The following is a 16,738-nucleotide window of genomic DNA, read 5'->3' on the forward strand; positions in this document are numbered from 1 at the left end:
TTAGGACCAGAATTATTATGTCTCATTTTTGAGTCCCATGGTGAGCAGATAATCAAAGATATAACAGTTACGAATATGTTTAACCAGGAAAAATGGACACCAAAGGTTAATGATGAGTTTAAGCATGAGGATGAAGTTAGCGCTCCATGTATCGTGGAAGAAGTTAAAAAGGTTAAGTAAGTAAGTAATTATTTATTTATAAAATATAACAAAAACATACAAAATTATAACGTGTTCAAGGAGAAAATATTTGAAAACCTCCAAAAAACGAGGTTGTTGTAAAGGATAAAAGGATAAAAGGAGTAAAACTTAAAAGGGGCCCAGGGGCATAATTAAAAATGCCAGTGAAAATTTTATAGATCACTTTACCAGTTTGATCAACAAATGTTTTAAAGAGGGTGACATATCACAGGTTTTTAACACAGGGAAAAAGACTCTAATGGACAAAAAAGAACCATCCCTTGAAATAAGTAAAAAAGACCCTTAACAGTTTCAAGTGTTATGCTGTGCATCATAACGAAAATCCTACATAGTAGAATGAACGAAATTTGCGAAAGGGAAAGATTATATGGATTAGTTCAATATAGATTTCGCAAGCAAAGATCCACTGCAGATTGTGTTTTCATCATTTTATTTTATCAGCTATTAAAACAGCCCAAAGAAAGCATAAGACAATATCAATTGCATTTTGCGATATTGCCAAAGCCTATGATTCAGTTTGCCGATTTACTATATACTAAGTTACGAAACATAGACTTTGAGGGAAGAGTGGTTTCAACAATTAGAAGTATGAATTTCAATGATTCAGTTTGTATAAGCCTGGACTCAGGGGTATCGGAACCATTCTATTTTACACAGGGTGTAAAACAGGGTTTATCACTATAAATTGCGTCATTAGGAACAGCATTACACAATTCCAAGTTAAAAGTTAGGGATAAAAATAGGCGCTGAATTTATTACTGCCCTTTTTGCCGATGACTTGGTCCTAATTTCAGGGACATCCAAATCTGGAATGATAAAATTATTAAATCTAGTGGACAAGTTTTGCAAAGATAATAAAATATAGCAACAAGTAAAAATTTATCATTTCAAGTGCTACATATATAAGCTGGCCCATCAATGACGATACAATAGAAGAAGTATTAGTAGCTAAGTATTTATGAGGGGGGGGGGCCTTGATAGAGCGCTAATAGCTAAAAGAATTTGGGAAACATGTGCCATACCAGCAATATTGTACTGTATAGAAGCTATATCAATTAAAAAAGTACAATTATGGAACGGTTTATTCTACAAGTTTCAGCATCAACTTCATGAGTACTAGCCTGGATAGATGCTGGTTTAATGCCTATACAGTAAAGAGTTTATTTAAGACAGGTCGGGTTTATTTATGATATATTCAAAACCAAAAATATTCCCACACTGTTAAAAATACTAAGAGAGCAACTAGATAAACCATCAGACCCATGGACTAAGTCATGGAGGAAAATTGAAACAATGGTGGGTAATATTTTTAAGAACAAGCAGCTCATACAACCTGCAGTTATACAAAAAGTAGTAGCATATGTCTTGAATGTTAAAAGGCAACATTTCACTTTAAATACAACCCCCTAACCTTGGACTTGGTTTAAACTTCAAAACCATGTCAATGACTCTAAATCAAGTAAAATTCTATGTAAAGTCAGGGGCGGAAATGCTCAATGGGTAACAGGTACAAAAACCACTGTGGATTTAAATATGAGGTTTACCCACACCGCGAAATAATATTAATAATTATAATAACACAGTAAGCTCTAGGTTCTGGTTTCCGTTTTCCAGAATGTTTACTGTGTCCGGTTTCCTCCACTACACTACTAGCCTAGAAATAATTCCTAGATTTTAATTTATTTTTTATTAATGTCAAAGAAAGGAGTCGGCGCAAAAATAATGTATAAATAATAAACGTAATAATAATAATGATGAGAATAATGATCATGAAAAAAATAATGCTGAAGAAGAATGTTTTCAACAACAAAGCTTTATAAAGAATTACTCACTAGTTCACCAATCATAGCATTTGTGATTTGTGTTTTGAGAGCCTCAAGTTTTTTTAGGTTATGGTTGATATTTACATCTTGGATTCAGATAGGTGGATTTGCATATTTTGCCGATCCGTTCCTATCCAGATCTAGTGAGCTAAAATGTTGCAGATCAAAAGGACTAGGGTACCCCGAAGAAAGACAAAGTTAGGATATTTTTATGATGCAGACCGGCGCGGAATGAAGTGACATTTAGTCATACAAATTCTGGAAAATAAATTTTTGAGATCGTACCACTTTTACCGCCTGATATAATTTTCCTTAATTTGTATCACTAAATGTCACTTCAATCCGGTCTGGATCATACAAATATCCAAACTTGTTCTTTTTTTGGGGCACCCTACTAAGCATCTCTATCTCACCTGTTTAGGGCAGTCCTCTGTATCATGAAGGTCAAATTCGTCGCAAATATCACAGAAAAGTCGGGGAGCAGCTTGTCGGGCAGATACACCGTTGAAGTAGAACTCAATAGATTCATCTAGAAATACAGGGTTCATCCAATCAATCAATCAATCAATCAATAAATCAATTCAATCAACCAATCAAAGAAATAATCAATCAATTAATCAATCACTTTAAAAGGTCTATCAATCTTTCTTAACAACCAACCCGACCACCGACTAGTTAGTTTGCTGGCAAGCCACCAGCAGTACACAAGCCAATTAACCTTCAATGAACAACTTCACTGGACAATAATTTATAAATAAAAACTGAATGTATTAACTAACTAAAACAACCTAAAAAAAAAAATGGTTGAATTATTTACCCAAAACGCCGGCATTTTCTAGTAGTTCAAGTTTCGACTTTAGCTCGTCATTCTTTCTCTGCATGTCCACGATGACAGAGTTGAGAAAATCCACCTGACCCTGCAGATTCTCATCCCCGTCCGCTAGAGGGGAGGGGGACTTTGTTTTCTGGACTCTGGATTCAGCTGCAAGGGTCACCAGTTTATTTTCCAGATCCTGCCAGGGTTACCAACCATTAAAAACTTAAAATCAAATTAGTGGAAAAACTTTTGAAACAAAAATAGAACTCAAGAAATCCATTAATATTAGCATTAGTGACAAATCATAAACTGTAATCTTATCCAATTTATAAAAAATGCATCATTCTCAAAACCTAGGATATTCATGGTCTTATATTGACTAATAGAAACTGTCAATACAATTTCCTAACGACTTTCTTAAAACTAGTGTCATCCAATATTCACAACTTAAATTGACTTCTCGCTGTGGCTTTACTGAAAAATAACTTTACAATTCTGCAGCATATAGACGAGCAGGAAAATGGATTAAATTGAGCCCATTTAAGTAAGAAAAACAATAATTAGTATGCCGGCATTTAAAAAATATATTAGGAATACACAAACTTCACTTACACAACTTTTGAATTCAGGGAATAATATCGCTCTTATAAATGAAAATTCAATTTCATTTAAAAAATTAGTAATAAATGGTTTTAATCCTTCCTTGTTCTCCTGTTCCAGCATGAGAACCTGTCTCTTGTAGCTGCTCAGCTGAGAGTTCTCCGAACTGACGGAATCCAGACTCTGGGATAGATTTCTCTTCTCCTCCTTCTCCTTCTCCAACTCCTCCGCCAGTGTTGTGATCTTACTCTCCAGTCGTAATCGCTCTCGCGCAATTTCTTCAAACAAAAACTCATTTTTCCTTGTCATTTCAGTCACCTGACCCTGTAGTTCAGTATTTTCAGAATTTATTTTGATTAGTTTTTCATTTTCAGAGTTGGTTTTTTCAATCATTGCTTGAAGCTGATCTCGCTCACTCTCAAGATCATTGAGCTCAACCTGGAGTGAGTCAACCCTGGCTCGTTCTGTAGACAGAAGTTGCTCCAAGTCTGCGAGTGAGCCTGCACCTTGGCTCATCAACTCACACTTTTCTGTCAACTCAACCTGCTGCTTTTCATACTGCACGCTCAAGGATTGGTACTGTGAGCTCATTTCCTGAACCTGGACTTCAAATTCAACAATTCTAATGCTTAAACCTTCATTGAGTTGAACAATATGATCTCGCTCTGAGTTCAAGGTTTTCAGGCTCGTTTCTAGCTCATATTTGCTGCGTCGGAGGGACTCATTTTCGGAGGATATTTTTTCAAGCTTCGTGTTGGCAAGCTCACTGTCTCCCTTCATGGTGGATTCCAGGGACTCCAGTTTCATCTCCAGGTTCTTCATTGCCAACTCCTGATCCAGGATCAAGGTCTCCTTCTCACTCAGCTGGTCTTTCACCTCGTTCAACTCAACCTTCTTAGTTCGAGTCAACTCATCAAGCTTATAGTCAAACTCAGATGTTTGTCGCGCAAGTTTCTCGTTTAATTCCCCGATTTTAGCACTGAGAGTTTCATGTTTAGAAATGAGTTCCTCCACCTCCTCCTTATGCCTCTCCTCTATCTCCTTGTTCTCGTTGTTGAAACTGACCTCCTTGATATCCAGGTCAGTGCTGAGTTCCTCAATTTCCTCCTTCTTGGCTTGGAGTTCCTCCTTGGTGAATTCCAACTCCTCCTCCTTGGAAACCAGTTCGTCCTAGATACAACTTCGTTTAGAACAAAATATTTTCTTTTTTCCGCTCCCCCTGCTTAACTATTTAACTATTTATTTACTATTAGCGATGATTTACAAGGTAGAACTGACAATTTTACCGGGAATTAACTTTTCCAAATATTTTCGAGACTTTTTTGATGATATTTCATCACAAGCGTAAGCGAGGGATGAAATATCAAGAAAAACGTCAAGAAAATACGCACCCCAACCCCCTCAATTGGGTGGGAATTTTTTTGTTATTTTTTATACAATTATAAAAAAAACTGTAATTATTGTGAACAAAAGATACCTTGAGTTTATTAATTATGCTGATCTTCTGATCCATTTCAATATTCCGGCTCTTTATCTCTCCTTCCATCTCCATTCTAACTTTTTCAACCTGAAGGTCAGACTCCACCTTAAAAATAAATCAATCAATAAATCAATCCAATAGTCAATCAATCAATTAAACAAACAAACGATCAATAAATCAATCAAACAATTTAACAAACAAACGATCAATAAGTCAATAAATCAATCAATCAATTTAACAAACAAACAATCAAAAAATCTATATCAATCATTCAATCAATCAATTTAACAAACAAACTATCAAGAAATCAAACCACCAACGCCTCTCTCCCTCAATTAATTAATCATTCAAACAAACAATAAATAAAAAAAACCACCAACGCCTCCCAAAGTCATAAAACACAGGGATTAATTTTAGTATTGTATTTTACCTTGATGCTCGCCATCTGCTCCTTGAGGAACTGCGCCTGATTGACCGATTCAGCAAACTTCTGTTCCATACTCTCTAGTTTCTTCACATGCTCCTCCTCTTTCCTCTTCATTGTCTCCTTATGCGTAGATTCCTGCTTTAAAAGCTGCGCACACAGTTCATCTATTTTCTTGTTTTGCACAGTTAGGTCTCGACGCACACCAACAAGTTCATCTTCTTTTAGTTTGAGATCGTTAACAATGTCCACCATCTCTCCAAGTTCCTCATCATGGTTGATCTTGACGCGATCCAGCTGAGTCTCCAACTCACTCTTCTTCCATTCCAAGCTCTCAATCTTGTCAGTCTTCTCTGAGATGTCATCAGTTGCAGCATCAAGTCTAAGTTTGAGATCAGTCAGTTCAGTTTTAAACTTTTCAATCTTCTCCTCTGTTTCCTGTATAAGACTTTCCTTCTTCCTAATAAGAACTTCCTGATTCTGCTTTAACTCTTCTATGGATTGGTTGTGCTGATCTTCAGCTTCCTTACAGGTATTTTTTAACTGTTCCAGAGTTTTATTAAGCTTGGAAATTTCACGCTCATGTTCTATCCTTGATTTCTCTAGATCTTTTGTAAGCCCTGCTTCTTTTTCCTTCTTCTCAGCTTCAAGCTTAGCAAAGTTTTCTTTCCACTGCGCCAGGGTTTGTTTAAGTTCTGAGAGCTGAGAGCTCAGTTCTGTGTTTGACTGGGTTAATGATTGAACCTGGGAGGAGTTATCCGTAGTCTCAGTTTGAAGGTTTAGAAGCTGGGATTCAAGGCTGGATTTATCCTCCTTCAAACCTTCAACAACAGATCTTAAGTTTCCAGCCTCAAGTTCAACCTTTTTCAATTCTTCTACTTGAGATTTGACCAAGGTTAATTCAGTATTGAGTGCAACCATGTCGGCTTCTTTCTCAGAAAGAAAAGCCTGTTTTTCAGCTAGATTCTCGTTCAGGACCGAAATATTAGATTTGAGCTGTTTGATGGACTCCTTGAGTTCTCCAGTTTCTGTTCTCAAACTAGACAGCTCCCTGTCCTTATGATCAGCAGAGGATTGAGAGTCTGAGATAAGACGAGATATTTCTAATGCTTGCTCCTCTATCTTTTTCTCATTGGCAGCATTCTTTTTCTCCAACTTCTTCAACTCTCCGACCTTTGTATGTTCCAGCTCTTTCAAGGACTCTTCATGCTTTTGAACTTCGGCCTCAAAACTCTTTTTAAACTTCATAATCTCTTCTTCTAATCCTTTGTTGGATTTTGCCAAGGTAAGTTTTTCAGATTCAAAGCTTGACTCAATATCACCAATTTGTTTTTCATAAGAGGCTTTGACATCAACTAGTTGGACAGAAAGAGTATCAAGATCTGACTGAAGTTTATCTGTGCTTTTGTTAGCAGATTCAATGTCATCATCTCTCTTTTTGATTGTTTGGTTCAATCTTTCAACTTCCTCATTCATTCCGTTGATAGAGTCCTTGAGCATGCCAATCTCCTTGTCACAATTGGACTTTAGCTCTGTCATGTGATCCAAACTACTCTGAATGCTTTTAACAGTAGCCTTCAACTCTGATATCTCTCCTTCCTTTTCAGACATGGCCTTGGTCTTTTGTCCCAGCTGAACCTCAAGGGTGGACAGTTTGGAGGACAGAGCAGATATTTCCTGGATTTTTTCTTGAACCTGGACCTGAAAATCTGATCCAGAAGACGCTATGTTGGTTTTTAAACTTTCTATTTCTTTCTCTTTGTTTGCCAATAATCCTTCCTTATTTTTTAGTTCAATCACTAACTCATCTTTCTCCAGGTTTATAATATCTCTTTCTTCAACAAGAGCATTGATTCTTGTCTCAGTCTCAAAAAGCTTAGACTTTGATTCTTTCAGTTCATCTTCAACTTTGGTCAGTGCTAGTTTAAGTTCATTAACCTCTTTTTTACCAGAGTTAACATCTCCAGAAGCCGAACTCCATTTTGATTCCATCTCAGCAGCTTTACTCTCCAGGCTGTTAATCTTATGAGTAAGATCCATCATGGCGTTCTCCTTCGTCTTTAACTCTGTCTCTAACTGAATGATTGTTTCCGCAGACTGGAACTCTGCAGTCCTGTAAGACTCAATCTGCTCCAGACTTCTCTTCTTCTCTGCCTCCAGACTCTGCTCAGAGACTTCCATCTTCTTTTTAATTTGAACAAGGTCCTCATTTAACGCCATTAACTGCTCTTCAGCCTCAAACACTTTGTTGGCCTCAGTCTCTGACCGCTTCTGCTCCAGTAAAAGCTCTCGGTTTAAGTTTGTCATCTTATCTCTTAGTTCCTAAAATAGGAATTCATAAAAATACGTCAATATGAATAAAATACTTTTCCGTTTAAAATAATGGTATTAATTCAGCAATTTGTGATGTTTGAATCATGATCTTTTAATTTCTTCTTTTTAGAAGTTCCCTAATTCTTTCTTACCTTCAAAGCAGATTCATTTTCTTCCGATTTTACTAGTTCTTTCTTCATTTCTTCCAACTCCTTCCTCATTACCTTGTTCTCCTCCTCCAACTCCATCTTAACCTTCTCCAACTCCTTTCTGCTTCTCTCCTTCTCCTCCTCCAACTCCTTCCCATTCCCAGCAGCATCTTCATGTTGGGTTTTAAGTGTTACTATTTCTATTTCTAACTCTTTTATTCGCTCTCGATTCACTCTGCTCCAAAAAATCATTTTGATAATATTTGAGATGTCATTGTCATTGAAATGGATCAACTATGAATTATTTTCAGTGTGGAATTGATGAACCTGAAATTAATTTTGTGAGCTTACTTGTTTAGGAAAACTTGAATTCAAATTTAAAATAGTGCAAAATACTTTTTAAAAAAGCCACTAAAACCCTCTTTTTATTATTGCAACATTCTTCAATTTCAGATAGTGTAACACAATTATCTATGAACTTTTCTAGAACATGTTAACTTGATTTAATGATTTAGAAATTGTTTAAATGATTTTACCAATTTATTTTCTGATTTTAGTAATTGATTAAAAAAATTCTTTGATTGATTAGAATAATTTCATTCCTAAGCTCAGATGAGTCAGATCCTGATTCCTCTTCAGTCCTACCTTCACCCCTAGAAAAGATGCCAAATTAAAGCTAGACCCTATCAGGTGAGAAAAGTTTTAAAACCCTTTAAACAGGCTAAACTAAAATCAAATCAGAAATTATATTACCAACATTTGAAATAAAAAAAATTTAATTTAAGATTTAAATACAACAAGCTGCAAACAAATGTAGGGCAAGTTCAAATAAACCTTAAAGGGACAGTAAAGGAAAAATGAAAGGGGGTATAGGTTGAAAGCTAATCACTTTAGCTCTTGATCGCGACCCAGGAAAGTTTTATCTGATTGATATAAACTGTGTTAAAATTATACGAAAATTCATATATGTAAAATTTTGAAAATCTGAAACTTAAATCACGTTACCAGAACTATCACCAATGGCAGAGCAGTATACTGGTCACGTGTCTCCGCCTGTATCACGTGACCACTTTACTGCACTGCCATTGGTGGAATTTCTGGTCAAGTAATACGGACGTAAAAATAATATTATGAATGAAATCTATTGAAAATAGAAATAACAAATATAAAAGTAAACCTGATTTACAATTAGCTTTCTCTGGGATATCATCGTTTTCAGATTGGTTGCTTATTTGCTGAATATGATCTGTTTAAACCTACTACTTTTATACAAAATTATATAAACATTAAACAACATAAACAATTGACACAGTTTTATATCAATTTCTCGAGACAGGAACATCAGAGATGACTTTCATGGGTCGCGATCAAGAGCTAAAGTGATTAGCTTTCAGCCTATACCCCCTTTCATTTTTCCTTTACTGTCCCTTTAACAAAACAAAAACAAAAAACTGAATGCATATTTGTGCATCAATAAATATCATTATTTAATATAATTTAATGATGACAAAACTAAATATTTAATTTTGTAAGTTAAAAAAAGAAGAAAAATTCCAAAGAAAGACAATATTCTCCTGACCTAAGAATCTGTTCTTCCTCAAGCCTAAACTGCAGGTCTTCAGCCCGTTTCCTTTCCTCTTCTAAAAGATCCTGAAAAAAAATTAGTTTGAGAACTTAACGCTATAAAGAGATTTTAAGTTGAATTTTTTTTTTTTATAAATTAAGAATAAGAATGCATTCATGAAAAAAAACGTTTGATTAAAAACACACGCAAGGGGTGAGACCTGTCCCAAGTGAAAGTTTTATGTTTAACCTTGAGCTGGTCCCGGGATCCTTCTAGTTCCAGAACATTCTTTCTACACGTACTGAAATAGTATTTTCATTATCATCATTGTCATCATTATCGTTTTTTACAATATTTGATCAAACTTGGTTCCTTAGGCCTGTAGAGACGTAGGTCTCTAGATTCAAATTCACTGGACTGGAGAGTCGAAATTTTTATCAACTTAAATCAAACTTCTTAAGATCAGTGCTAACTACTGAATTTGGTAAAATCTTGCATGAAAATTAAGTCAATTTCCCGAATTTTTCATTTAAAAACTGACAAAAAATTATTTTGGTACGATAAAATGTCGACAACCATTGACATTCAAAAGGTGTACAGTCTTGTTTTTTCTTCGAAAAAAAGGTTTAATTTTGTTTGTTAGGCGGTCACTATAAACTTAAATACATACCTATTACCTACTTTCAATTATATTAAGTACATTTTGAATTTAAAGGGTTTAACAGCATTAAAACATTTATATAGTGGTGTTAGTTATAATTTGAATTTGAGAGGTAAACCAATATAAAAATATCTTATTAGTCTTACCATTACTCTAACTGATACATTATGAACCATAACCAAAATTGATTAAATTAAAAATTACTTCTAGCTCAACCTTGCATAAATCTAGAAAAATTCAAAATACCTAAGTTCTTGTTGGACCTTGGTCAGCTTAGTTTCAACCTCGTCTGTTTGGCTGGCAGCCTTTCCAACCTCAGATCGTTCTGAAATGAGCGTTGGTATATTTGGAATAAATAAAAAAATATATTTGGGGAAATAAATCAACAATTGGACATGAAATAATTCCGAAATAAGATCCTTAAAGGAAGAATAAAAAAATCATTATTTTCACCATCTGTTTTATTTTATTGCTAATTCAATGATTCAATGTTGACAATATATGGATGAAAAAGGAGTATTAATAATAATAATAATAATAGTCTAAAAATATTCTTAAAAAGTGAAACTTTCCATATTATCTTTTCTACATATCATGATGAGTTAGTTTCAATTCTTCATCAGACAACTTTTTATTTTGAAGTTTTTCTTTTTTTTCTTTTTATCTCTTAAAAATTTGTACTATTGTACTTTCGTTAATCGTACTGCACTATTGTACTATTGTACTATCGTTAATCGACTGTAGAGGGTATTAGGTAAAAAAAATGTGGAATTAACGCAAGTTTTTTTACTTTAAGCTCATCATCTACAACACCAAATTTTAACAAAAAAAAACAAACTGTCTAACCTAAATCCAGATCTTTGAGAAGCTGATTAATCCGTTCATCCTTGTCCCTCAGCATCTCCTTCAACGCCGACGTGTTGGACTTCACCGTGGCCGGAGTAACCAAACCCTTCAATTAACAATATTAATAAATCAAATGAACTGAGTTCTTACCACAAACTCTGATTTTCTAATTCCTATGCAAACCTATGTCGTAGACCTACTAAACTATAAATTCTATCAGATTAAATAAACTAATTTTAAAAATTTAAGGTTGACACCATCAGGTAGCAAAGATATATGGATGAGAAAATTTGAGTTTGAGGCAAATACTTAATACCTTTATTTATGAACTTCTTAAGCTTTTAACGAATATTATTCTTTTTACAAAAACGACAATTATTTTTTTTAAATAAAAAATTTTTGGTAAAATTTTTTTAGACAATCAACGTATTTATAAATCTAGTTTTGCTTTCCGTTTTGATCTTCAATTTCTGAAATTTCTGGAAAGATAAAAGAGAATGCGCCCCTGGAAATAATCCCGTACCCCTGGTCACCCCCCCCCCCTCCCTCCCCTCCCTCACCTGTCTGTCTGATTTGTCAGGTGTACTAAATCCTCTTCCTTGTATTGAACTTACAGTGCTCCGGTCAGACAGAGTCGAACTCTCCCGTCTATAGTTCAACAATTTAGAATAAAAAGATATTTTTTTAAGAATTCTTATTTCCCATCCATGATTTTTTAAGTTTAAAAAACACAGTCAGGGTTGAGATACATTTAAGTTCAGCTACATTAACTCGATTAAGAGCTGAGTGTGAACCCAGAAGTGGGAGTAAAGCCGGTCTGAAAATCAAATGGCAATTTTCCCCTTTTTCGTAACTTTTTATCCAAATATTGTTTATTTTCCCAATTAAGCGAGGGAAAAAATCTTTTAGTTGTTGATAAATCAGGAAAATAAATGAAGAAGGCCCGAATGCTTGTTCAAGAAAACATATTCACAAGATAATATTAAAAATAATTTACATGTTACGAACGGAGGTATTTTAGTTAAAAATTCTTAAACAATTAGATTTTACTAAAAACTAAATTAAAAATGGAGTATGTCCATGTACCTTGTAATGGCTTTAGATCGCCATTTAAAATCCAGATAATTAAGGCATAACTATTTATAGCTTGTTATAGATTTAAAACACCATTTTAAATCGAGAAACAAAAATTCATAAAACAAATTAAAATATGCGAGGAAAGTTTTTTTTTAAGAACTATTGACTCATGGATGTTTCACCTACATTTAAAATCAAGAAACAAAAAAATGAAAAATATTGAGGGAGGAAAGTTTTATTTGTTAACTGTTGACTCCCTAAGTTTGCCCGGGGTTAATGCTGAAGGTTTCATCATTCGCATCTTGGGAGATTTAGAAACCTAGCAAACAAATTGGTTTTATGTTTATAACAAAAAATAATAATAAGAGTGATAAATGTAACAATAATAGAAATTAATAAATGTTTGCCACTACTAAGCAAGCATATCATTTTAAGGTACAACGGGTTGTAAATAGTATGGTGTTCAATATTAATGTAAATTTATTCTACAAATTCTTAAAAATAAAAAATGCTCATCGAAATAAATGAATTATGTAATCAATTAATTATGAAATCAATCAACTTCACAAATATCAAATCAATCAATAAAATGTTTTAATAAATCAAATATTGATTAAATAATCTATGCATCACTCAAAAAAAAATGATTTTAAAATGTCAACCTTATGAAGTGGCGCAAAAAGTCCAAAATTTGCCGCGCATTCGAAATATTTTTTTCCATCAACAGAACCGTCATTTTTTCCAATCGGAGCTTCCAGTTCAATTCCTGCCCACTCACCCTTAGCAAAATCCGTAGGTCCTAAATACCTAAACAACACAGGAGTAGATATCTTTAAAATTCAAAACTTTTGGGGCAACTAATTAAACTGAAACTTCGAATTGCAAGCTTGAAGTTATCTTTAAAATTCTCGCAAACCTTCGCGGTCAAATTGTTAAAAATTAAACTCAGAATTGAAATTTTTTTTTATACATTTTTTGTACTTTCTTCTACAACATTGTTTATTTTCTTAGCATTCTTCTTAAAATTTAGTATACAGAGTTTTATTTACTTTGCGCTAAATTTCTCAACATGTTTGAAAAAAAAAACTGATTTTAATGTATTTTTTTAAGAGATCAAAAGTCTAGAGAGAGGAGGGGTCTCGTATGAAAATCTCACCGCTAGAATAATAGAATTTTATTAAAAAAAAAAAATTTTATAGCTTATTTTTCCAGTTAACTAAATCAATTACAATCAAATTCATCCCAATTGTATAACAGTATGTTAAAATGAAAATTGTAAACATTCATTAGACTCGGAAATATAAATATGTTATTTTATATAATATAACAAGACATTCATAATTCATATATATGTTCCCTCTGGCCGGCCAAACGGCTGGACCCTAGGGGCTGAAACTTTTTGTGGACACTCATGGATAGCCTGGGGGTGTTTTTTTCCCACGGGCAACACCGGGCCCTTCAATGTTAGTCAATTAATTCTTACTTTAAAGTTCCCGTTTTAGTTCCTGCCATTGAGCTTGCTACAATAACTCTATCTCCAATCTGAAGTGCTCCACCAGATAAACTGAAATATTTAACACAGTGCAATTAATGGATCCGCATATGCGGATTAGTGCGAATATGCAGATAGCGAGGCAAAATATCAACAAACACCTGCTGAATAAAAACTAGTTGCTATCATAACACTGCTAACTGATGAGATTTTTTAAAACTTCGAAATCTCTGAATGGTCCGACAAGATTTAGTATAAATATGAGTGAGAAAAAAACTAACTTTTTTAATTTTTTAAAAAACCTTAATTTTTGAAGAAATGTTTATAACCTAGAACCGGATCCGGATCCATTTTTAGATTTTAATGAAACAATTAAAACAGACAAAGCTGGTCCTTGATAATGAACACTGTCTAATAGTAATAGCAGCGAAAAGGTTTGCGGGTATAAGAAATAAAAAAGGTTTGAAAAAGCTTAGTAGTTTAAAATCAATTAAGATAAAATTGACTAAAATACAGGGTTACCCACAAAGGATGAGAATTCAGAGACGACTGTACAGAATTTATACTGTCTGTTTCCTCATAATTATAATTCCAAGCAACTGTAAACTAGTTTTTCTTATTAATTAATCTGTAAATAAGCCATAGAAAGATTCTATTCAAGACAGAACACCTAATTTAACCTTGGAACCTTCAGATTTACAAAGTTTCAGGTCGTCTTTACAGTCTTATCCATTGTGGGTTACCCTGTATATTGAAGCTGTAGAAAGGAAGACGGATTAAAGCAAGGTTGTAATGCAAGGAAAGTTAAATGCAGTTCCGAATACTCTGTGTACATATTGAAACCAGTTCTCTCTGGGCGGAACTTGTAAACAAGAATAGATGCATCAGTGTTCGTTGAGTATCCGAGAAGGTTAAAAGCTTTAAGTATTGATAATTTTGATAATTTGATAATATTTCATTGATTTTTTATATGAAAGATGGATCCCATTTCAGGCTTCGACATCTGCCAGAGACAGTACACTGCAGTACAAAAGATGCGTAAACCTCTGAAATAACTTTCCTTGCATTATAACCTTGGATTAAAGAATCTTGTGCGGAATTGATGTAGTATAAAGACAAACAGTTTTACCAGTAAATGATTAAGTGAAATGGTTCTGTGAACCAGGGGTGTATATTATTCAGAATTGGAGGGGACGGGGGGAATTAAAAATTGGACATCAAAAGGCAGATTTTTTCATTATTTTTCATACTTTCAACCAAAAAACTCAATTAATTTCCCCTAAACTTCATTATTTTACCCAAATCAGCAAAAAAAAAAGTGAAAACCAAAAAAAATTACACCACTGCTCTGTACCTATACGAATGCTGTGACTTATATTCATAGGACTATTCAAAATCATAACTTGAGTCTTACAGTACTCTGCCTATTTCAAAGTTTGCTGGCTCCCACGGCATGATTAAAAATTTATCTCTGACGTGGAAACTGGATAAGTATTGTGTTCTACCTGGTAGTAGACTCAGCAGGTGAAAGTGTAGGCGAGGTTGACCCCCTAAAGCCATAAAAAGATTATATTCAAGACAGAAGACCTAATTTAACCTTGGAATCTTCAGATTTACAGAGTTTCCGGTCGTCTTTACAGTCTTATCCATTGTGGGTAACCCTGTTTATTGAAGCTGTAGAAATGAAGACGGATTAAAGCAAGGTTATAATGCAAGGAAAGTTAGTTTCAGTTGCGTATACTCTGCGTACATATTGAAACCAGTTCTCTCTGGGCGGAATTTATAAACAAGAATAGATGCATCAGTGTTCGTTTAGTATCCGAGGAGGTTAAAAGCATTAAGTATTGATAATTTTGATAATTCATATAATAGTTTCCTATGACCAGAATATTTCATTGACTTTTTATATAAAAGATGGATCCCATGTCAGGCTTCGACATACGTCTTGTGTTTACATTACCGCCCAGAGACAGTACACTGCAGTACAAAAAATGCGTAAACCTCTGAAATAACTTTCCTTGCATTATAACCTTGGATTAAAGAATCTTGTGCGGAATTGATGTAGTATAAAGACAAACAGTTTTAACAGTAACAGTGAAATGGTTCTGTGAACCATGGGTGTATTCAGAATTGGAGATTGGGGGGGGGGAATTAAAATTGGGACATCAAAAAGCAGATTTTTTTCATTCTTTTTCATACTTTTAACCCAAAAACTCAATTACTTTCCCCTAAACTTCATGATTTTACCCAAATCAGCAAAATAAAAGTGAAAACCAAAATAAATTACACCCCTGCTCTGTACCTATACGAATGCTGTGACTTATGTTCATAGGACTATTCAAAATCATAACTTGAGTCGTCCTATTTCAAAGTTTGCAGGCTCCCAGCGCATGATTAAAAATTTATTTCTGACGTGGATGAGTATTGAGTATTGTATTCTACCTGGTAGTAGACTCAGCAGGTGAAAGTGTAGGCGAGGTTGACCCCCTAGGCTCTAGGGATCCTCCCCTGGCCTCCAGAGATCCTCCAGGAGGATTAGAGGCCGAGGTGCCACTGCTGAATTTTCGGATGCTTGATGACTGAATAATAAGATGAACAATTTTTGGTATTATTACTTTCGAAAGCGGAGTCCTTTCTATATCTTTTAAGGACATTTGTAAAGTAAAATAAGCCGAGTTAAGAGGTTACGTGAAAATAATGAATTATTCAGTAAAAAATATCAAAAAGAGGGTACAGTCAGAGAAGATATCCATCCAATGTTAGTTGTCATCAATTCTTAGCATTCTACATACAGTGTACCCTCATGAATACTTGTATTGTACTTGTATTTTCTTAGAAATTTTAAATTTTAATTTTTTCCAAGTAAAAAAACATAGTTTTACCTGTGTTTCCTGAGCAACAACAGATTGTTTTCGACTAAGACGATTACATCTAAAACAGTTTAAGTTGGGAATAAATTGCTTCTGTTCCTTGTACAGTGTTAGTGTATGTGTACAGTCTGAAGTGTACAGTTTACTGTACTCGAAACAATATTGTTAGATCTTTTCTAAGATATCCGAAATAATTTTTTTACTCCTTTTTGGCAAAATGTTTTTTCATTGTTTATTATCTATAAAATCGAAACAAAATTTGAACTTTCAATATATTTTTGACAGCTTAACAGATAAAATTAAAAATAATTAATAAAAAAAATCAACAAACCAATCACCTTGAAAAAACTCCATAATTTTCTGCACAGGTGAAATATCTTTCAGTACCGACACTTCCATCATTCTTTCCTTTAATTTGCAT

The 16,738-nt window shown here is 34.0% G+C and overlaps 1 protein-coding gene across 1 annotated transcript; it reads right to left on the reverse strand.

Moving 5' to 3' along the window:
* Positions 1 to 1,741: 1,741 nt before the first annotated feature.
* LOC111712005 (CAP-Gly domain-containing linker protein 1) lies at positions 1,742 to 16,732 on the reverse strand. Its single transcript, XM_023486506.1, has 19 exons — positions 16,656 to 16,732; positions 16,330 to 16,378; positions 15,890 to 16,026; positions 13,439 to 13,519; positions 12,618 to 12,762; positions 12,213 to 12,274; positions 11,439 to 11,526; positions 10,879 to 10,984; positions 10,279 to 10,357; positions 9,621 to 9,672; positions 9,387 to 9,457; positions 8,410 to 8,460; positions 7,811 to 8,042; positions 5,352 to 7,667; positions 4,919 to 5,026; positions 3,544 to 4,611; positions 2,842 to 3,037; positions 2,438 to 2,553; positions 1,742 to 1,855 (listed from the first exon to the last, which is right to left on the reverse strand). The coding sequence occupies exons 4-19, from the start codon at positions 13,465 to 13,467 to the stop codon at positions 1,742 to 1,744; spliced, it is 4,833 nt and encodes a 1,610-aa protein (XP_023342274.1). The 5' UTR covers positions 13,468 to 13,519; positions 15,890 to 16,026; positions 16,330 to 16,378; positions 16,656 to 16,732.
* Between the last annotated feature and the right edge of the window lie 6 nt (positions 16,733 to 16,738).

The sequence above is a fragment of the Eurytemora carolleeae genome, unplaced genomic scaffold (genome assembly GCF_000591075.1).
Source record: "Eurytemora carolleeae unplaced genomic scaffold, Eaff_2.0 scaffold130, whole genome shotgun sequence".
NCBI classification, from domain to species: domain Eukaryota; kingdom Metazoa; phylum Arthropoda; class Copepoda; order Calanoida; family Temoridae; genus Eurytemora; species Eurytemora carolleeae.

What these genes read in the sequence shown, in the direction of transcription:
- LOC111712005 (XM_023486506.1), bottom strand. Translation starts at nt 13,467, where the DNA reads ATGGCAGGAACTAAAACGGGAACTTTAAA. An exon ending in GAGGAAGAACAGATTCTTAG is followed by an intron (nt 8,461 to 9,386) that starts GTCAGGAGAATA and finishes CATCTTTTCTAG; the next exon opens with GGGTGAAGGTAGGACTGAAG. An exon ending in GCATAATTAATAAACTCAAG is followed by an intron (nt 4,612 to 4,918) that starts GTATCTTTTGTT and finishes AGTTGTATCTAG; the next exon opens with GACGAACTGGTTTCCAAGGA.